The sequence below is a fragment of the Montipora foliosa genome, chromosome 7 (assembly GCF_036669935.1).
Source record: "Montipora foliosa isolate CH-2021 chromosome 7, ASM3666993v2, whole genome shotgun sequence".
NCBI lineage: Eukaryota > Metazoa > Cnidaria > Anthozoa > Scleractinia > Acroporidae > Montipora > Montipora foliosa.
In genome coordinates this window covers 11,909,244-11,931,743 of record NC_090875.1, presented here as the reverse complement: position 1 = coordinate 11,931,743, position 22,500 = coordinate 11,909,244, and the positions used below count along the sequence as shown (strand labels likewise).

The following is a 22,500-nucleotide window of genomic DNA, read 5'->3' as shown; positions in this document are numbered from 1 at the left end:
ACCTCCATAGGTTTCGAGCGGTTTGTTCGTTCGTTGTTTGTTTTTTGTCATCAAATTACCGGAAATCTTCTTTCTTTTGCAGACTAAAGAGCTACTGAATGAAAACAATTTACGTCAAAGAAAGCTGAAGTCAACATATATCGTCTAATACCAGAAGACGGTTTTTGTCTTGGCATGCCTGATATGATTAGGTATATAACTTACATGTACTTGCTGGTTTTCAAGACAAACCAGGAATACACTGCTTTCGCTTATGTTTAGGCAGTGAGGCCTGGCTTTCTCCGGAAAACTGTAACCTGCACAAACTTAATAAGTAACCTTATTTGTTTTGCTAAAACAAGCGAGCGTTAGTGAAAATCGTCAGCATTAACATTATTGTGAGGAACCATAACCAGGGCCGGCCCAAAAAGAAAGTAGTTGTTACTGCTTTAAAAACATTGCTTTTGTTATTCAAATTTGCCAACCGCAGGACAAAAAGACCTTTTGTTTCGACAGCCAATGAAACTCTGGTTGGCCCACAGGCACCCAAAAAAAAATGTATTTTCTTGCAATAAACTTTCCCTACCTCAAATATGTTGTTCACTTCTGTTTTGTGTCGATTCATAAGCCATCGTCGATGTAGTGAAATCAGTACTCGTTTATACCCTCACAAGCGAAGCCAAGGCTGCACACTCGTCACCTCCGGGGCCAAACATCACTACACAATGTGATCTCCCTTCACAAGCAAAAGTCCTCAATCCCGATAAAATTTCCATTTTCATAAAGCCCAATGATATTCACATACATATCCACATACATATTATTTAGCGCTCGTAAGAGTCATGGGGTGCTTACCATTTAGCCAAAAAATCCGGAAATTTCGGTTTGAGGTCAAATGGAAAGGCAATTTTCCGGAAAATCTTTTCGGAAATTGTGGACAACCTCCAGAGGTAGTCCTCCTTTTCCGTTCGGAACGGAATTCGCGAAATGCCCTTACCATTTGCGAGAACCTTCCGTTTCCAGGCCCTTTCTCACAAGATCGAGTAAACTATGCGGGATGGAATGCTGTGTGGTAAATGGTAAGCGCCATTCTCATCCGGTTGGTCATTAAATTCGGAAAATCGCTTACCTTTATGCAACGATCATTCCATCCGGATTATTTGGCTAAATGGTAAGCACCCATGAATAACAAGAAAACCCGAAAATTTCATCTTGAATTTCGTTAGCTGCTCTGATTGGTTCAGTCGAAATTATCACGCCCCGGCAACGCTTCCAACCAATCAGATCAGCTAAAGAAATTCAGGATTGGGCTCGCGGAATGCCTCGGTAGGCGCACACCCTCATTAACGGATAAAAAGGATTCCTAAACAGCTTAACTTTTTTCGGATTTTTTGTTCTTCACGACTCTTACGAGCGCTAAATAATATGTATGTGGAGTGAATATCATTGGGCTATATGGAAATGAGAATTTTATCGGTATTGAGGACTAAAGACTCCTTAAGAGGGTATAAACGATTACTGGTTTCACTATATCGACGATGGCTTATGAATCGACATAAAACAGAAGTGAACAACATATTTGAGGTAGGGAAAGTTTATTTCAAGAAAAAGACATTTTGTTTAACTTAACTTAATTTTTAACTCTTTTCACTTTAAACTCTCTTCTTCCTTATAATACTCTTTGCATCGCAAAATCGCGTTGTGAGCTTGGGGCGCCTGTGGTTGGCCATTAATGACAATAGGTGACGTCAACGATGGCGTTTGCAGACAAAGTAAAATCTTAAGTCTCACTCCTACCAGTCAATAGGTGAAATAGCACTGTTTCAGTAGTTGCAAAAATTATGAAGAAAAGGAGAGAAAAGTTTTTTTTCCACTTCATTGTAGAACAGTAAATGACACAACATGGCAAATAATTTATAAGAGAGTCGGGGAAGCTCTTTTTGTGAGTTTCTTATGTAGATAATCATAATGTTCATATAGAGTTGACACCAAAAGTGATATAAGTGTTTGAAGCTTGTGCACAAACTTTGGAAACGAGGTTTCTGGAGATAGGAAAGCACAACTTAGTCACCACACATTATACAACCAGCGAACATAGTCTTTTGTACAGCTACATCTTAAGTGTACATTGTATGTGTAAATCAAGCACTGGTTAATTACTGAGTAATTTTTAACCACCTGTTGAAAGGGTGATGTATTATCTATTGGTTTTGCAAGGCTTATTAGCCATTGGCAATGCTCATCAACATTATCCTGCACTATCCAACTTTTGAACAAACAAGTTCTGATGTTTGTAAACCCATAACAAAAGCAGGTCTTAAACTATGAGTGAAGACTATGCATGAAAGTTTGTCTTTCTTTCTTTTGTCAAGCAGAATAAAAGAGAGTATTTAGATGAAGCAAAAAAGGAAGGCCGGTAAGTCACCTCCCACTGGGAACAATACAAAGGTATAACTGTAGAGAAAGCTTTGAATCACAAACTTGTAAAAAATCAGAAAAAATGTACAGGTTGTGTACAGTATATTGTGTCATGTAAAGCAAATATTTTATTTTGTTTCATAGCCACAGCTGTTCGATTAGTTTGCCTATAATGCCCAGCCTTCCAAGGGATTTTCTTTAAAATAACTGATATGAATTCGAATGAACGCACGATCTTTTTCTTTTTTTAAAGAAACCATTAACAGCTAACAGGAAATGACAGAAAAACTGCAACTTTTCATCATAGCATCATTAATGAAATGTGACAACAATGTTATTGAGGAGGGATTCTTAGATATTTGTTGTGTTCATTTTCATCAATGGTTTTATTTGCCCAGAAAAGCCCCCAAGTGGCACTGGTACTGGTAATTATTATTCCGACAATAACATAATTTACTTATTTAGTGTTTCCCACAGTAAACTCAAATCACACTACTAGCTGGCTTAAAAACAGAGAGAAAGCAACACAAGTTCACTATTCAAAAGGTTTAATTGCTATTACAGCAGCTGATCACTGAGCCTAGCAGCTGTAATGTTGATTCCCAAGCCTTGTACATATCTGAATGTTTTTTACTGGCAAAATATTTTCCTCCCACAGAGAATTATGCTCATTACTTAACAACATGTAAGTCCATGCCAAAACTACATCCCCTTTATCTCTATGCCTCTTGAGAATGAGACTTTTAGATTTTACTCTGTCTAATACCAGAGAATTTTACTCATTGTCAATTGAAGCCACTTTAGGAGTTAATGGGTTAAAAAAGCCACAATATTACTACACATTGGCTATCAGACACTACACCTAATAACTATTTTTTTTATTTAGGTGATTCCATGACACTGTGCCTATGGAGATATTAGTTTTATACTTCTAGTGCATATTATTGACATTGGGGTTTGTTGTTATGGTAAGGAATTGTCTTCACTTATGTCCAGTAATGAAGGCCCGGTGGGGGGAGGGGGGGCAAAGACACCTACACCTATGTGAAAAAATGTGTAAAGATACACTTTAAATTTATATTTCTTCGCACGCAACCCTAAAGGAGACCTTCATGGCCATATATGATTGCATTTTGCCCAGGATACCCTAAGTGAAACCAAAATCCGAAATTTATATCCCTAAGCGAGACGATGAGCATCCCTTCCCTTTTTATGTGGGAGTCCCCCCCTCCCCCCGGAAATGAAGGCAATTAGATGCAAACCCAATTCTAATACATGAAGTGTCCTGCTCAGTCTTAAAGCATTCCTGTTTTAATAAAACAATAAGGTAAGTGCTAGGATTAGCGTTATTTATAGGTTAGAGTAAATGCAGCTTTCTTTAATATCTTAACGTGAAAAGAAGAATTTAGGAGCCACTTGTGATCTTGATAGTCTGTATTCCAAGGAAAGAGTTTGGTTTAAGTCAGGCAGAATAGAAAGAGGTCACTTTGTGAATTCTTATTGAATTGACAGGCATCTAATTTTAACTGCTCTTCGAGAAATTACTCATGATTGTCTATTTTGGTGTGCTCAATTTTTCCTTCACAGATGTTTCCTAAAGCACGGTCCGTTTGGTTCAAGTAATTATGGGCATTACTAAACTACGAGACAGCAAAATGAGGCACCAAAAAACCATGTATGACCCCACCATACATTGAATATTAATATACTAACCGACAAAGGTTGGATTTGAGATTAAATGTTGTTGAGTTAGGACAATGTGTGAGCCAGCGAACCATGCGACTCATGCGAGCCATGGCTGCGAGTTATGCGAGCCCACATGCGATAAACACAGTTATTTGAAAGCTAACTGTTTTAAAATGGGTGCTTAGACTAATAACTGTTTATTGGCACTATTTGAAATGGGTGCATGGCTTGCTGGCTCGCAGATTGTCCAGCCCCAATATCGTTTCAGGCCTAATTATTGCTTCTAATTCATTGAGATTAAGAATACGCTTCAGATTAAGACTGAAAATTAGGGGAAAATAACGTTTTAGCCCTAATTAGGCCTAACACGATATTTGATCTCAAATCAAACCCTTATTGGTTTAAGTATTCAATCTATGATGGGGTCATACATGGTGTTTTGGTGATTCATTTTGGTGTTTCAGTGTTTTGCTGTTTCGTTGTAATGTCTGGCAATAGTAACTATTGCTCTCCTTGACTTACATGCAAAAAATACTGCATGGTACATTCTAAGACATTTCCCAGAAATAAACACTTGTCTCACTTCACTTCCTGGTTAAGAATCCTCTACAGATTGTTACAGATGATGCTTTATTCCATTAAACCCCAGTGCAACATTTGGTTTACTGTTTTATTAAATTTCTTTGCCTTCTACCAAGTTAATTGGTTTGGTTTATTCCAAATAATTTTAGTCTATCCAAATATCAATCTCTGATCAAAGAATACTAATTCCTCTCAGTGTTACCCAAAGGTGTCAGTAACATTTGAAGGTGACAGCTGGTTTGAGTAGATCTCGAGTTAAATCAACTGTATCCACAAGGGGCCAAACATTGGGTCTTTTTGCAGGTAACAGAAAGCACTAGCTGTGTTTTTGGTCACTTGGGAATAGTCTTTATTTGGAGTTGTTTTGTTTTCTGTCTTTTGTTTCTTTTGTTTTACGTAATTTCTGCCCCGGTACTTGCAGAAGCCGCCCAAACGTCCCCTTTCTCTAGGGGTGTCTGTGGGCATGACATGTTAAAAAGGATCGACACTCCTAAAAGCCACATTTCAAAGGCAGAACTGATTAACACCTTTGGACGATTTCTCTCTGTGAAATAGCTGGAGCTTTCCGTTGGCTGTCGGTACTTATTGAAACTACTGGTTCCACATGGTGAATTTGATTAAAAATTGTCCCTATGATCTTTGTGTGACAAACAAAATGTGGCCAAACACAGTGCACAATCTTGGGATAAAAAAACATGACATGTTGGAAATTAAATTTTAGAACATTTAAAAGTCTTTAATGGGGACAGTTTTTCAGCGAGTGATTATTTAACCCATAGACTCAGAGGGGTTCCCCATTGACGAGTAAAATCGTCTGGCGTTAGACAGAGGCCAGTTTGGACGTCAAAGGGTTAATTGGCATCACAAATTACTTTTTCAGTTGACATACCTGATCCAGTTCCAAGATGAAACATGATATTAGAATGGTCTATTCCTGATATCTAAAAATACAAAAAGTGGTCATGCAATTGCAATGGTAAATTTCTCCCATGAAGGGGAAATTCATTATAGATGGGGTTTCTGTTGAGTCTCATCTGGAAAAAGACAGTTGAGACAGTTCAGGTGCTAACAGGAATTCAAAAGAATGTCATTTTGTTTGGGTTGAAGGTTTTTTTTTTTGGAGAGGGCAGGGGGTGAGTGTAAATGAAGTGTAACTCATGGAGATTTACTTTTCCCTATAGGTGTGCAGGTTTGTCATTTTTTATCACGACCTGGTTCAAATGTGATATTGACACTTTCAAGGAGCCATTTAGAAATTAAAGGAATTCAAAGGGAGATCGGGGCATTATTAATACAATGTAGCTATTTTTCAAGGTGCTTTATCGTTAACTTTATAAATTTTTATGCACTCCACAAAAACATCATATCAAACTTAAGATTTATCAAAATCAGAGTAATTTATGTGCTATTGAATAGATTCTAGACGTATGTGCAAATGAATTAAATTCTAGTAATTTCATGCCATTTTCATAGTTCAGTATAAAATGTACCCCTCCCCTCCCCTCCCCTCCCTCCCCCACTTCTGTGGATGAGGTAGAAACTGTTAAATTACAAGTATATTAGTATGGTTTAATTAGGACAATAATATTACATCAACTAATGCTATATGTCCTTTTCTTATCTCACAACAGGGAAATTCAGAACAGTTGAACTTATTTGAAGGGGTATTGGGTGTGCGACTCCTTCAGCCCTCTTGCGGGGTTACCCCTGCTACTTGATGGGAACACTGGCAAACTATCAGAGCATAAAATTATTATAAGTATAGTGATTTGTGCTGGTACATCACTTGACACAATAAAGAAATTTCCTGATATTGTTTTCTTTTAAAAGTGTATTAGGAATTTTGACGCTGCACCTTACTACAGACCACAGCTTCAACAGATCTCCTTGAAATTATAAATTGTAGAAATTCACTTTCATTTGTAACATTACTTTGAAAGGCAACAGTGGTGGTAATGCTTGTCTTTCCTCTGTAGTTAGAGACCAATATTTCAACAGCAGATTCTTTGCAGAGCAAGAAAGCTGTCTATTTTGCTAATATCACCAGTGAAGGAAACATTAAAGAAGGGAAAAAAGAAAAACAATTATGCTGAACACTTCAAAAACTGACATGTGATCATCAGTGGATTCACTTGTGGACAAATACCTAAGTTCCCTTTTCAGAAAATTACTACATTTAGTTGGGGTAACAAATCAGGGAGATCAATGCATGCAAATCTGGTCTAGAAGAGGATAAGGACCAGTGCCTTGACTCTGATAAGATAAGATAAGATAAGATAAGATCATCTATAAGGGCAGGTAATGATATAGAGAGGCAGTGATACATCTAAGCCATCAGCCATATTTGAGAGGTTTCCCCGTCATGTAGAGAAAATCCCGTCATGTAGAGAAAATCGTAAACATCTTACTATCATTGATTCGAAATTTCTTAGCTATCAGTTTAACTCAATATTTTTGCTGAAAGGAAAAATTCAGCAGTTCTTAACACAAGCCACTTTTTTTTTAACGATGACGTTTGCTCTGGACAAATTTTAATGATCAATGACATCAACAGTTACTTTATCATGTTTAAATCTCAATTTGTTAAACATTTGTGCAAATGTTTTCAGATCAAAATTTTTTTTATGATGTTAGATAAAACTCCAACCTCCCCTATCAGCGGGCATATTTCTGCCCATCTGTCCTTCCTCCTTACCAAAAGTGAATGTATAGTTCTCATCCTTCAAATTGATCTATGTTCCATCTCACAGTCACTGATTTTAACAACACACTGGATTTCAGGGAAAATGATGTTAAAATTCACCTTTTTTTTATTTTCATGCACATTTTTATTTAACTTAATTTTCTTTGCTTGTCAATAATTACTTTTTTTTCCCAAATTAACAATTTTTTAGCTCTAATTCAGAACAAAATTCCCTAACTTTGCCTGATTCTAAATAATTTTTAGCACAAAGCCATTGCTCTTTTAGCCCTTGTACGTCCACCAGAAAGTAGCAGAGCAAAAAATTTACTTGTCCAGAAAAATCTGAGCCAAGATTAAGGTGCTTTAGAGTTGCTAATTTACTGACTTTCCCTCGCCTTAATTGCAGCTGCTCATTTTGGACTATTTGACGAAAAAAATCTTCAAACAACAGTCACAGCTTGTGCAACATGGATAGTCTCGTTTTCCTCGATCATTAAAGACTGCAAATTAACAAATAGTTAAACTACAGTACTGTATCTTGTGGTTCTTATAACTTTTTACCACTCCAGAAGTATTTTTCATCTTAGCTCATTATAAAAAGTAATAAAATGAATAGATTGGGGCAATAGTTAAAAACTACAGATAATTTTTCTTTTCCCAAACCATCCAAAAAATTGAACGGTAATTTAATCAACTTATTTTGATAGACTTTGAGGATTCTTGAGGAACCCAGCTGAAAATATGTTCTTGTGGCTATCAAGATGTAAACAGCAAACTGCTTTAATGCTCACGGTAAAAAAATTCCTATCTTCCGTCTTTTTTGCAGCTCTTGCAAACGAAAAGTTTTAAAAAGTTTGCAAGCAAGGCACAATTCTTGGATAAGAGAGAGTTTTAAGGCTGGTAAACAGTTTTATTGACCAATATTACTTGGATTTCTATTGTGCTATTAAAACTCTACGCGCCGTAAGCTGTCACACAGAATAGCCGCTTTCGGTTTTTGAAACACATGTGGGACACTTCAGTGGAGCACGTGTATTTGAAGTCTCGATTTTGTTTATAAATCGAGACACTTTATGTATTTACGTTTTAAAGTGTCTTAGTTTCTCTTGTACCTTTAATGTGCAGCCTTAATAAACACCGACAACGTCGATTGCAAAAACATCCTTTAACAACAGTATTCAATTTCATGGTAGAGAAATTGTTTTCTTCGGCGAGTTCATTGAAGCGTATTCTAGATTTGAAAAATTACAAAAGCTTAAATGCAGATTTTTATCCCAAAGGAATAAGCGGTAGCTTTCGTATGTTAATATAACTTTTCTTAAGATTAGAAAAAGAATTATTGTACAGTACACAAATTCAAGAGTCACGATTTGAACGATCCTGTTTAATTTCAACTAACATGGCACAAACTTAGCCGCGATTTTGCCTTTAAAGCTCGCCGCCGCGACAAATTAAACTATTGGTAAATATAGATCTCGGACCGCAAAAACCTTATGACATTTAATGGCACTTTGCTGGAAGGAGGTATTCCAAATACGCTATTCATTTCACACATTTACATTCTGGCGTGCTTATCACAATGCAACACAATGGGCTTCAGCACTGTTATTCTAAAAGCGAAGACACGAAACCACAAATTCAATGAACTCTCCTCAAAATACCAAAAAAAGTTATCGGGCAGTTAAGGAAACTAGAATTGAGATTCCTAGTGACTTTCTTCAGCCAAATTTGGTGCAGTTTAACAGAAAAAATAACCACCGAGGCTAATCATGCATACCAAAATAACATGTCACTCGATAACACACAAGACCAGGCAGTGTGCTGAGAAATCGAACAGACGCCGCCTCGTAAATTATTACAAAACATTGTTCTTACCAGCATAAAGCTGTTTCGCCGGCCATTGGTGTTCTCTCTGGAGAGCTTCGAGATGATCGTCTCGAGGTTTTGCCTAAGAATAAACGACAAATTTTCAGAAGAACAGCCACTTTTTACGCTGAACATGTGCGCGCCTCAACACCTATCCATTGTTTTAGCCGCAAAGGTAATCACTTCGTACACACAGCGACTTGTGTTCAACTGCAATCGAATAAAAAAGTACCCCTTTCGTGTCTCCCCGCAGTCTCCCATGGCAGTCCCTGGTCCGATGGTGTTCTGAAGTGTAACAGCGGTGAATTTCAGGACCTAAACACGGGATTATTGTACACGGCGAAAGGTCAACATTTCTTATGTCGCTCCACCATATTTCCTTGCATTCCTGGTCGCTCTGACTGGAACCCTGGTCAGCGGTTGCACCTTGTCACGCGAACTTGACACGCAAACAGCCGACGGAAGTGAGGAGTCTGGGATTCAGTCACGCAAACTTAGGCAGCTCTTTGTTGTCAAAACAAGGACAAAAGGCCATTTCGTCTCCGTAATAACGTTAATTCTGGGATACAGTTTTGAGTTGACAAGAGACTTTGCAGTTCAGCGAGATGTGCATTTTGGTTCTGTTAAAATATTTAAAACGAGTTGCATGATCTTAACTGATGAAGTGTGAGGTCAGTGCACGCAACGCGGAATCAGTGACACGAAATGTCTTCACCGGAACGTAACACCACAACAAGGACAAACGATTTGTGAAAAAAAGTACTTCGGTGCACGAAATTTGTAAGGCTTTATGTCTTAATTCAGAAATACTATTGACTGACTGCGCACTTCGTCGAGATCTAAAGCTCAAAGTTCGAAAAATCTTCAACTAACGAGGAAAGCAAAGATGAAAAGTAACATGGTAGCCTACTTTACAAAGTATCGGTCATTATAGAGAAGTTAACTTACTTTATACAGTACATTTAACATACACCTACGGGGAGGCTTGCTTTACCAATAGCATTTTATATTACCTGAATGTCTAAACCTTTTTATTAAGATTTCAACACATTGAAAATAAGACACTTTGAACAGCACAATAAACAACACGAAAAGAAAGTACTGCTCGGTAGCTTTCATTTAAATGGTTCTTAAATATTGTGTGTAAAGAATTCTTCAACGAACTCGAGAGCTCATGTGTTCGCCACTGGATGGAACTTCGGTTCTGTAAAAAGTCTTCTTCTTTAATAATATCGTGATCTGCAGTCTACACCATTACACGAAAAAGAATCAATATAAAATACTTGAAATTGCCACAGTGTGCATTTTGAAGCAAGCCTATTGGCAAGCATAACTTTCTCATTCTGGTTTAAATTGACATATGTACATTACCCGATAAAAAGAGAAAAGGAGAAAAGAAAGAAATAACATATGAAAAGAATACTTCATCAAACCATGAGGCTGTCGATTTCCTAACACAGTGAAAACGGAAATGGAATATAAAATAACCCTTCTGTCGTGGCTTGACACAATAATTGTATTCAGTTCTTAATTAAAACCAGGGATGTAAAGGCCCCGACAGCTTTTGAATTCCCGAACAATGCCGGAAACGGTGAATGTCCAATTTTTATTTACAGTTGGACACGGATATGTGGGTTGATTTTCTAAGATCACCAAACTGTTGGTACACAAAGGATTTTTCCATTTTTCAGACCCTCTGGCCACCTTTCTGAGAGACGTAACGCCAGTCGCTATTAAAAAACGCTTCTCTACTATCGTCAAGATACAAATTCGAGGAATCAGTTGTGAAACTTTATTTATTTATTTTAACACCTACAGCGGTGAATATCAACAAGTCTCTTGTTGGTAGCTTCTGCGGTTGGAAAGAATGACTTTCAAAAGGTTACCGTGCAATGTCTGTACAGGAAAGGCGGGTGATAATTGTTTCACGGCAACTTTTCGTGCAATTACCGGCTCGTGGTGATCTTAGCATGCCTGGTATTTTTTCTCCGTTCATCTGGCTAAATTTTGCAAAATGTTTGGTCGTCACGCAAAGCGCACTAAAAAGGGGGTAGGAATAGAAATATCATTGTATCATGCAAACATTTATCGCTTTGACATTTTTTTACTTTTCAGCAACTTTGAATGATTTCACCTCATTTCTTGCCTCTGAGCTGCAGTTGTCAAGAACGATTTCGAAAGAGAGAAATAAGCGAGAATTCAATGGTTTTTATGTTCATATTTTTGTGACCACAGACGTTAGGATAATTGTGTGATTGCAGTTAATTTCCGTGATCCCTTATCAAATTTTATCCATTGAAGCCGTAACCTTCCATTGGCCTAAAACACACTCGGCAATTGACTCGATGTGTGTTTTGTTGTTGCTTTGTAATTTTAAGGTGGGCAGACATGAGGGTCATGTTGCAGGGACATGGTGCAGCGACAAAAAGGTGTGTAGTACACACTGAGGCGACATGCATTAGGGTCGTGTAGCAATTGCACACACAACAAAATGTTGCGGGTACATGTTTCAGAATTAGCGTCGCGCAATGCAGCGACATGTCCCAAAGACGTGGAGGGGGTGGGGGGGGGGGGGAATCAATATCTCCCTGTGTGGGGAGGTGCGGCACGGCTCCTCATAGCTCATACCCCGACCCTGTTTAAGACAAATATCGCTGATTTTCCTACTCTGTTTAAGACAGAATTTCGATTTTTGATACCCTGTTTAAGACATTTAACCCAGTTTAAGACAAAAATTGATAAATCGATACCCTGATTAACACAAAAAATGATAAATTCGATATCCTGTTCAAGACATAAATCCCCAAAAACATACCCTGGCTGGCCGCACTAACCCCATTAAGCCCTTATAAGAGAGTACCCTTCCCCCCCCCCCCCCCTCCAGGGGTCCCATGAAGTTCAACTTGTTGAGCTTCATGGGACACGTCGCGGGGACAAAATATGCCCCAGATTGGTGTTGCGCAATTATAAAAGAACCAGTTCACACCAGGGGACATGTCGCTTTAACATATCCCTCAAACATGTACCCGCAACATTTTCATATGAGTGCACATGTCGTGATTTTGTCCCTGCTACATGTCGCCTCAGGTGTGCGCTACACAAGACTTTTTTTTTGTCACTGCAAAATGTCCCTGAAACATGACCCCTCGTGTCTGCCCATATCAGGTCCCCCATATCAGTACCCCCATATCAGGCCCCCAATGTGAAACTAAATATTTTAAGCAAGAGCCGATACAACGTAGATTTGATTTTAGTGGTGTACTATATTTCGGCTGGCCAAAGCAGCCTTCTTCAGGTACAATGAGAGTTTACCTTGAATTGCTTCTATGTACATATATATAAAGTAAATGGATGCTGACGTATTACTGGAAAAATGCGATAAAACATGGCAGTTACAACGAATGTGAATTCAAATACTAAGAGTCACGGAAAAATAACGGAAATCACTCAAAATAATAAACTGAAATCTAATACGTTTCTTCGCGGATATTAAGACCGTTAGGATCAATTGTCCTGCCTTTTAAAATTAAAAAAGCTTCCCTGGCCTTACGGATCGAGTCTCTGTTAGAAAATATTTTTTCGATAGGAATTAATTGCATGTCCTTGGAGATGTTGTGGGGAGAGGAGAGGAAATGTTCTGCGACTGTAGTGGGTTTGGATTTGGTGTTAGCGTTATCCAAAGTGCGGCGGTGTTCATTAAAACGGTCTTTTAAACGTCGTTTAGTTTCTCTTATGTATTGTAGATGGCATCTGTCGCATTGAATCATGTAGATAAGGTTTTTAGTTTCGCAAGTTATGTGGAAATTAATGGAGCGCGTTTCGCCAGTAGAGAAGAATTTGTAGCTGGTTAGTCCTTGGAAAATGTAAGGACAGGTCGCGCAGTTCTCCCCAGTGTGAAGCCCACCATATCAAGCCACTTATATCAAACCCTCTTTATCTGGCCCGACATGAAGCAATGACTACTAAGATCTTCAGTGCATGTAAGCTCTGGCCTACCATGTCAGGCCTCGACCAACAATATCAAGCTCCTTATATATTAAATCGTCAACATGAAGCCATGACGCACCATATCAGGCCCCGACATACGATATCAATCAAGCCCGTGATATTAGATCGTCGATATGAAGTCATGACACCCCATATCAGGCCCCGTGCCTCGATATCAAGCCCCTGATATTCGATCGTCAATATGACTTCAAGACACACCATATCAGGCCCCGACCTACAATATCAAACCCCTCATATTGGATCGTCAACATAAAGCCATGACACACCATATCAGGCCCTGACATACGATATCAAACCCCTGGTATGAATGAGATCGTCAACAAAAAGGCATGACCAACCATATAAGGCCCCGAGCTACGATAACAAATCCCTGGGCTATTAGATCGTCAATATGATGCCATGACCCACCATATCAGGCCCCAACCTTCTTAATTTAACCAATTCACAGTTAACTGGTAGTTGTTTCTTAGATTGTCTAAACGAAGGTTAAACAGCGCTTTGTTAAATTTCAATATAATATCTCAAAATTTAACCATCTCTTAAGTTGCTGTGTTCTTCAGCGAAAGTTTGCTTATTTATTTTCTTCGTCTTCTGTCCATTGTCATTGCCGAGGAATAGCGACATGGTATTCTTTACTTTAAGTCCTCGGCGCCGTGGAGCAGTTGACTCAGAGGTGCAAATTGTGCAATCCTTATTCGCTAAAGAAGCCGGATTTTTTCAGATTTAGGGTGTTCTTCCGGGCAAGTTCTCTCCAAAACGAAGTCGGTGACCCCCCCATTTTTTTACATTTCTGACATCACTAACTCATCATCTTTTAATGGTAAAATCTGCAGAAAAAAATCAATGTTAGAAAATTTTTGCGCGAACGTCCTACTTCTATATATGAAAATTCAGTCCCAAACAAAAGGTATCAACTCGAGGCTTGGGTTACACACGTGGTTAATTTAGAACTATTGATCAATGACATTGATTAAGAGTTGATAAGTTTTCGAGCATTCGGGGGCTCATCTACAAACTTTTAGGTCCACTGCGGATCTACCAACTTTTTTTTATTTATAGGCGTGACATTTTTCTCCTGAGAGTGCCAGGGTTTTTTGTAGGGCTCCGATGATATCCGAAGATGTCCGACGACTTCCGCAGATGTTTCGAAGACATCCGTCTAGCCAGTATATCCATCGATGTTTTGAATACTTATAAGATAATACATAGCTTGTGGCTGCATGGAACCACGACCAAATTTGGTACCACTACCGGAAGCGGGAATAGTCCTACAACTTTGACCTTCTCGTTCCCAACCTATCTCGTAGAAATTTGGAGGAAGTCGATCATTCACATGGACTTTTATTTTCTTTCATTGGTTCGTGTTGGTCAATGCTGTAATGGCTCTAACGTTTCTACCAGGCGTGAGAAATTGGAGCACAGGAGTGAGTAGGCGTGACATTGAAGTTTTGGATCCGCAGGCGTGACAATCACGCCTTAGGCGTGACACTTGGAAGGTATATCGCAAGACTGTCAAAAAATGGCAAACGAATAAGGCGGAGATAAACCGCCAAACAAAAAAGATATAGCAAAGAACGGGAGACAAACGCGAAATTTCTTTAAAATCTCTCAGGTCATATATTGACTGACAGCCAAGTAAGCCTTCTGTCAAAAGGGTTTCGATTTATCCCAACACCCGGGATCAATGTACCAGTCAAAGTGAAGCTTCAACATCTCCCCGGGCAACCCCCAGGGTATTTGAATTTTTGGAAATTTTTTGTTCAAATGCCCCCCTCCCTAAAAAAGCTGTTCAAATGCCTCATCATAGGTCCATTTCCGGTGATCAAATGCCCCCACCCCCGGGAAAATTACGAGATTTTTATAAACTGAATGCATTGGTTTTACGGAGTTTTATCCAACGACACTTAAATACATTCCATACATTTATTCCATTATTTATACACCTACATATCAATCGTCGCAAATGTATTAAAATATTCATAAATACACCGGGTTGGTCAAAGCAATTGACCTCTATAAAGCGTATCCGGCGACGTTGGTATTGTATTGAATTATTGTTTTTATTGTAAATACAATTTATATATTTATATATTCAAAGATAATATAAATTGGCTCTAAATACCTTCAAATACGGAAAAAAGTTTGTGTAAGCCTTTGCTTTTCAACCAATCAGCCACGAATGCGGAATCTCTACCTTTGAATACATCTAAGTTTGTCTCCGCCATGATTTATCAACCCACGTGGAAAAGTAACATGAAATCGAAGCTAGCGATCAAATTCCCCACCCCCTATGAGTGGTGATCAAATGCCCTGCCCCCGGGAAGACTAAGATTATCAAATTCCCTTCCTCCGGGCCGGAAAAGGAGTCAAATGCCCGGGTTATGCCCGGGGAGGGGGGGGGGGGGGGGTGTTGAAGCTTTAATTTGACTGGTACATAATGAAAATGAAATCAAACGAAATTTACTTGCTTGACTTCGAACAGTTTGCGAGACGAATGCGTCTCCAATACATATTTCACAGGTACCACAAGGGAAAGCATCCATTTCATGTAAAATCGAGCTGGATCCCCATGGGCGTAGCCAGAATTTTTCAAAGGGAGGGGGGGGGGGGGGTCACACTGTGTCAAACAGAGGGTACTTGCGTTTTCGCAACCTGAATATTGTAGGTTGTTTGCATTAAAAAAAAAAATTACAAAGGGGGGGGGGGGGGTCATGGGCACCCCAGGACCCCCCTAATTACGCCCTTGATTCCACCAGTACAACCTTCCGTTGCCCTTGAAAGCTATTGTAGACTTGCTGACATAACCATGTGAAAAGCCAAAATACAATTTGTCACGCAAGGAACATATAGCAGTGAAAGAGTTGAAACACAACACGGCTATAAACCTTAAAAAGCCGATAAAGGGAGCACAACAGCGATCCTCGACATAACGGACAAACTTCAAGAAGGCCTGATGCAACGAAACACAACAGGGACCACTATCTGGCTCATGAAAAACCAATGGTCACGAAAACACTGCAGAAAGCAAAAGAGATTATTTCTCAGCTCCACGATGACAAATATATCGATGACATGACAAAAAAATTGGCTTTCACAAAACTCCCAACCCACCAAGGATACCTAACTTCTATACCTTAACTAAAATACACAAACCAAAACCGGTCGGGAGACCGATTATCTCACTGGCAGGTTACGATGGGCCAATCGAAAGAATATCATCATTTGTGGATCATTTATTACAGCGCCTATTCCCATGTGAAAAAAATCGTACATCAAAGACACAACTGATTTCATAAATTTCGTTGAGGAGACAATAATTCCAGAGAATACTGTTTTGGTATCTGTGGATGTCACAAGCTTGTGTACCAATTGGTGGTAACGTGTCTGATTGGAAGGCTCTTAACGGTGGTGTGCCTGAAGCTCGGCGTGATTCTTTCCTCTGTGATGACCAATAGAGGTTTTGCACGGCAGCCATGTTGCATGGCAGAAACAATGAAAATGTTTTGCATTAGAAAGAATATTTGTTCCCATCGGAAAAAGAATCTATTGTTCCTGCCATGCAAACATGGCTGCCGTGCAAAACCTCTATAGACTACTGTCGGACTGGAAGTTACACATCAAGTACGTGGATGATACTTCTGCTATCCTTGGGTTTCACTCACGTGATCAACAGCCATGTTTCTCAACGAAAACAAAAGAAAATATTAACATACTAATAGCTTTCAATTCCCGGAAGATTTGATCGGGACAGCAACATGGCCGCCATTTCATTGTTTGGGGAAACCAACATGGCGGCCGTGACGTCATGTGAAATCCAAGAATTGAGATTCTACCTAGGGATTCCATTAGCCTGCTGAATGCAGCTGTTTCCGATATCCATCAATTTGCCATGGACCACAACATGAGGCTAAACCCTTCTAAATGCAAGGACATGTTAATAAATTTCATGCATTTTTCCAAATTTTGCGCAAAAAGTCCAATAATTATTGGAACAAAGTAATAGAGCGAGTGTCAATTTATAAGATCTTAGGTGTCCATGTTGACTGTGACCTTAATGGAATACTCATGTGGAATATATTTGTAAGAAAGCAAGTAAGAGACTTTAGTATAAATACACACGTGTTTATACAAAATCGCGCGCTCTCATTGGCTCGCTATCTCGGATTATCAGCCGATAATCACCTCGACGGACAAAATGACTGCCAGTAGTCGTTTTGCCACTGTAAGTGAAGATGATTTCGCGTTGAAATTTTTTTTTTCTCTTTTTTGAAATAATCACCTGTGTATTTATACTAAAACAATTATTCGCCTCAGGCTCAGTGATTATCGGTGAATATTCACCTCGACTTCGTCTCGGTGAATATTCACCGATAATCACTGAGCCTGAGGCGAATAATAGTTAATTATTCATTGACGGTGTTAAAGATAGCCAGCGTGGATGACACGTATTCTTCCAGCCTCCGTCAATTTGCTCATGCTCCTACTCCTCCTATACCCGCCTACCCTGCAAGCAGAGTCTCTTTCGATCTTCTTAGGTAAGTCGGGAAAAGGAAAGTAGACTCTGCTCGCCGCCTCCACATTCTTTGATTTGCCACTCATCCAAGGAATTGGATGAGTCAGTCCAGTTTCGACTTGCCAAACCTGTTCTGTTAATTTTTGCGCAAGATCAATCGCCAGACGTCTTCAATATTTTGAAATTTACAACAGCGTGGCAATTTTAACTGTTAGAATCCCCATGAGTTTTTCCTATGTGTCGGTTACAGAAACTAGTCTGACAGAAACCTATATTTTTTTTCAATCGAAAAAATGAAATGGAATTTTTAGAGTATGGACTATCTTGAGTTTCCAATGAAATGATTCCTTGATTGTCGTGTGTTTGCCAGTTGGAAAATATCCCGGCTGTTTGTTTTCCTTTTGTGGTTTTGTGGCTACTGGTCATGCGTGACTGACACCGAATACATTTAAATTTTTAACGCATGCTCAACACGAAATGTGCAGGTGGCGAGCAGAGTCTACTTTCCTCTTCTCCACTTATCTTACCTATAGCCCGAACATAATCAATCTCGTTCCCAGAGCCCACGTATCTTTTGGTCAGAGCCAAGGCAAGGAGCTCTGAAATAATAAATTTCCGGAACTCCAAGATTTTAGGACTTCCGATTTCACCCAAAAATGAAATGGGGCGATCATTACAAGTCAATGGTTTGAACAGCAGCGACAAATCTTCGTGTTTACAAGTTTAGTTGGAGAGTTTTACGCCATATTCGCAAATTACAAGCTATTTTACACTCGGTAGTTTACGCATGAACAGTTTGATAAATCAATGGCAAATCAACACAGTTCTTGGCGCTGACCAAAAGACACGTGGAGGTTTCGTCTTAAAAGCAAAATTTATCAGCCCTGTTGTGCCCTAGGACCATGGTTTGGATCAGGCCCATCAGGAGTATACAGCAGACTAAACAGCGAGAATTCATATAATAATAATAATAATAATAATAATAATAATAATAATAATAATAATAATAATAATAATAATAATAATAATAATAAAGTAATCAATAGGAAAGTAAAAGGACGGATGTTGCAATGATTGTGCCGAGGAGACCCCAAGAAACACCCGGGCTAAAAAGAGGAGATCATAAGAGGAGATTTTTACTTTTTCGAGTTTTCAAATGTCAATTTTCCCATCCTAGGATCTACTTTACGGGTCAAATTCCAAACCCTGGGGATTACAGACTTTGTAAACTAAAGAAAACGAAAGGTCAGTTCACAACAATGTGGCCACCGCTACGTTTTGAAAATGTAACATAATGCAAGGGCCGGATGGCGTTTGTTTGTCCTGAATAACCATTGATGTTGCACAGTTTCATGTCAATGCTCTATTTAGATATCGATTTCCTTGAGCTGAATTATATAGTCGCAGATATAGGATTAAGTGACCAAACGAAAAGTAAAAAACAAGAATTGTTAAAATCTGACCTCATGAAGGATCTGAATAATAAGCTCATCAAGTGAAAAATGTTTGTAGAAAACTCTTCGGGTAACAAAATTAGAATTCGGAAATATGTAAGAAAACAGACTTGAGACAAAGACCGACGAAACTTTTTTCTCACTTTCTGAATGGTAATGCCCTTGGACGTGAGGTGCCTGGGAATGGAATTAAATCACTCTGGAACCGGAATGCTAACAGTTAAGCCTAAATATATTTTAAAGCCTAATTAGGCCTAAGGTGCATTTCGAAGGGGTTTGGGCTCTTTCAACAGTTACATTATAACCTCAGTCTGCATTTTACACTGACCGATTCCAGTGATTTAATTTCATTCCCAGGCACCTCAAGTCCAAGGGTACTTTGAGATATGGAAACCAGTCTTTACCTTTCTGAATAGCTGCTCTCTCCTCCGAGAGGGAGAGAAACGACCGCCGGAAATACGTCTGCGTTCGCAGGCTAACGTTCGATCGATTCTGGAGAGTTGAAGCGAGGACACCGGCAACGTCAACGAAAACGTCACGCGCATGCGTGTGACGTGTCACAAATAATTGCACGCATAATAAAATATACACGAAAAAAATCAGCTCGTTCATTGGCTGAGAGCAAGTAAATTAATCCCAAACAGAGTGCAGAAACTTGGAATAGTTCAATAAAGGTGAAATTGTTGCATTGATTGCCAATTGAATGCGAGCCCTGGCTGGCGCAATTTTTCCGTGATTGCGTGATACACGTACGTTGCTTCCGCTGTGGACCAACATTTCAACTCAGCGGGCCACAGTATTTCAGATATCCAGATACGGGGTTTGCAGTTATACCACGGTACTAATCTCCAACGGAAGCAACGTGAAATGAAGTTAATTCTCCAGTTATCTGCGCGCTTCCTTCTGATTGCGTATTTCAACGGTTTTCTTCACACTGAAGTAGGCTTCTACACCCAAAACGTATGTGATTTTTAAAAAAATTACTGACACTTTTTGATATTTATTTTATATCACTCTACTTGTTTATTCATTTTAAAGTGTCACACATCTCTTACAAAAGGTTTTTGTTTATAAAACTGGAGTGATTTGGTAAATCCTAGACGTGTTAGTTATCGCAGTCGGGCTGCTGCATTTGGGTACACGTTGTAACTTTTTTTTTTTTTTGTATTTTTTTAGATTTTTTTCAGCATGCTGGTTGCTTTTTACAAGACTTTACAAGTTATAAACACACACGCACACACACACACACACCTACATATACATAAAAGTACAACATGAGTCGACTAATCCCCTATGTTTTCCAGATCAAAATAACAGAAATAGTATAAAACAGTATCTCTGTGCATAAGCTATAAGTCAAAATTGCCCCATTTCGCTGTATAAAGTGCTAACATTTTTTTGACTTTGCAATAACTAATTCAAGATTTTGAATCTTCCTTAATCTAGACATAAAAACTTTAAATATAGGAAACGTTTTTCTGCAACGACAAAATACAAATATTGTTTAGCAATTAGTAATGATTGACCAATAACTCATCTTTACAATTTGGCATTCCAAGCATAATTTCTTTGTTGTTGAGATTGCTTATATTTACATTTAAAGAGCGCAGCCACTTAATAACTTCTGCCCAAAATTCTTCGGCATAATTGCAATGGATAAAGATATGTTCGAGGGATTCGTTCTCCTTTTCACAGAAAGAACACAGTGGAGAAGACGCAACACCAATTTTATACAAAAAGGCATTTGTCGCTAGATATTTGTTTAACAGTTTGAATTGAAATTCACGCAACTTTGAGTCCGAAGTGACACGATGGGGCAAGCTATAAAGTTCTTGCCCATCAAGGGTATCACTTACAAAGGAGCTCCTGTATTTTTCTTGAGCAGAGGGTATGGTAATAACTCTATTTCTGAGTTCTTTATAAATAGTTTTTGATACAGCTTTATTGATCGAAGTATTTTGCCCGTTTAAACGTAAAACAATTTGCTCCTGCAAATTAAATGCCTTTTTAACAGAGTAAAGAGATCTATTTAATGAATCACACCATTGGCTTGGGAGGGCACTTAACACAGAAATAAGTCTAAATTGATCCAAAGGAGTAAGGTTCAGCTCTCTTAAATTGCATTTAGTTATTAAGTCATTATTTTCAGAAATGAGGTCACCTATTCTAAAGATCCCCTTTTCCGCCAATGTGTTATAAAATACAGGTTTCCCGTCAATGCGAATAAGTTTACTATTCCAAATAATAATTTGGAGAGTTTCATTCATATCTTCAATGATCTCTTCGCATTGATTATTTGCCACAGAGCATTTTGCGAAGCTTCTTAAGCAATCCTCGTAGAAAGGTGGAATTTTTATCGGAAACCTTTTAAGGTCGTAATTGCAACAAAGGATAAGTTTACCTCCTACTGGTTTTAAATAATGCAATAGGATAGTCTTACAGCTGCTTGGCTCGTCGCTGGCTAATTTCTTACAGCACATAATTCTCTGTGTCTCAGTCATAGAATACAAACGAGGAGCAATATCTTCTTGACAAGCATCGCTTATTAACCAAAAATCGAGTCTTCTCTGGATAAAAGGTTTCTTTTGTCTCCAAGTAAAACGTTTGATTTCCGGGTTTCTTATTCGCCAAATATCTATTAAGTCAAAATCCAGGCATAGATCTTCAATGAATTTTGCCGAAGTTTTGTTTGACTGATTCCCACCAGAGCAATCCCAGACCGGTTTTAATGTGACATTAAAATCGCCTCCCATAACTATCCTATTGTCCTTTTCGATTATATTCTCTTCAACGTTCTTATTCAAATTATCGTAAAAGCAACATTGGTCTTGCACACTCATGATTCGGAGCGTAGATATTTACAAACAAAAACGAAGATCCTTGAACTTCAGCATCCATTATAATATAACGCCCATTATCATCAGAGCGAACCAAATTTAACTTAAAATCTAAATCCTCTCTTACAAGAATCATCACCCCACAACTTTTATTAGAGCCGTGTGAAAAATATAGCTTACCTTGCCACTGTGCCCTCCAGACACTTTCAATATCGATCGTGCTGTAAGTTTCCTGCAAAAAAACTATATCATATTTCCTTTCAGCTAGCCAGCAAAAGAGAGCTTTCCTCTTTGTGGACAATCGTATGCCTTGAACATTCAGAGACAATAATTTAAAATCTACGCAAGATTTCTCGAATGCGAAGATGCAAATTTATCAAAAAGTAACAAACGGAGCGCAAATTCTGTGTAGCGCACAGAGAATGTCACTAATTTGAACAAAATGAAGTATGATCTGAACACAATAGGGTCATT

The 22,500-nt window shown here is 38.7% G+C and overlaps 1 protein-coding gene across 1 annotated transcript in view; it reads right to left on the bottom strand.

The window, feature by feature from the left end:
* The window catches only part of LOC138010318 (uncharacterized), a 22,333-nt gene extending 12,734 nt beyond the window's left edge, over positions 1–9,599 (bottom strand). The window contains exons 1-3 of the mRNA XM_068857240.1: positions 9,447–9,599; positions 9,224–9,296; positions 5,555–5,606 (exon numbers count right to left, since the gene is read on the bottom strand). Coding sequence (XP_068713341.1) covers positions 5,555–5,606; positions 9,224–9,296; positions 9,447–9,475 — 154 coding nt within the window. The 5' untranslated portion in view covers positions 9,476–9,599. The remainder of the gene's footprint in view (positions 1–5,554; positions 5,607–9,223; positions 9,297–9,446) is intronic.
* Positions 9,600–22,500: the final 12,901 nt, after the last annotated feature.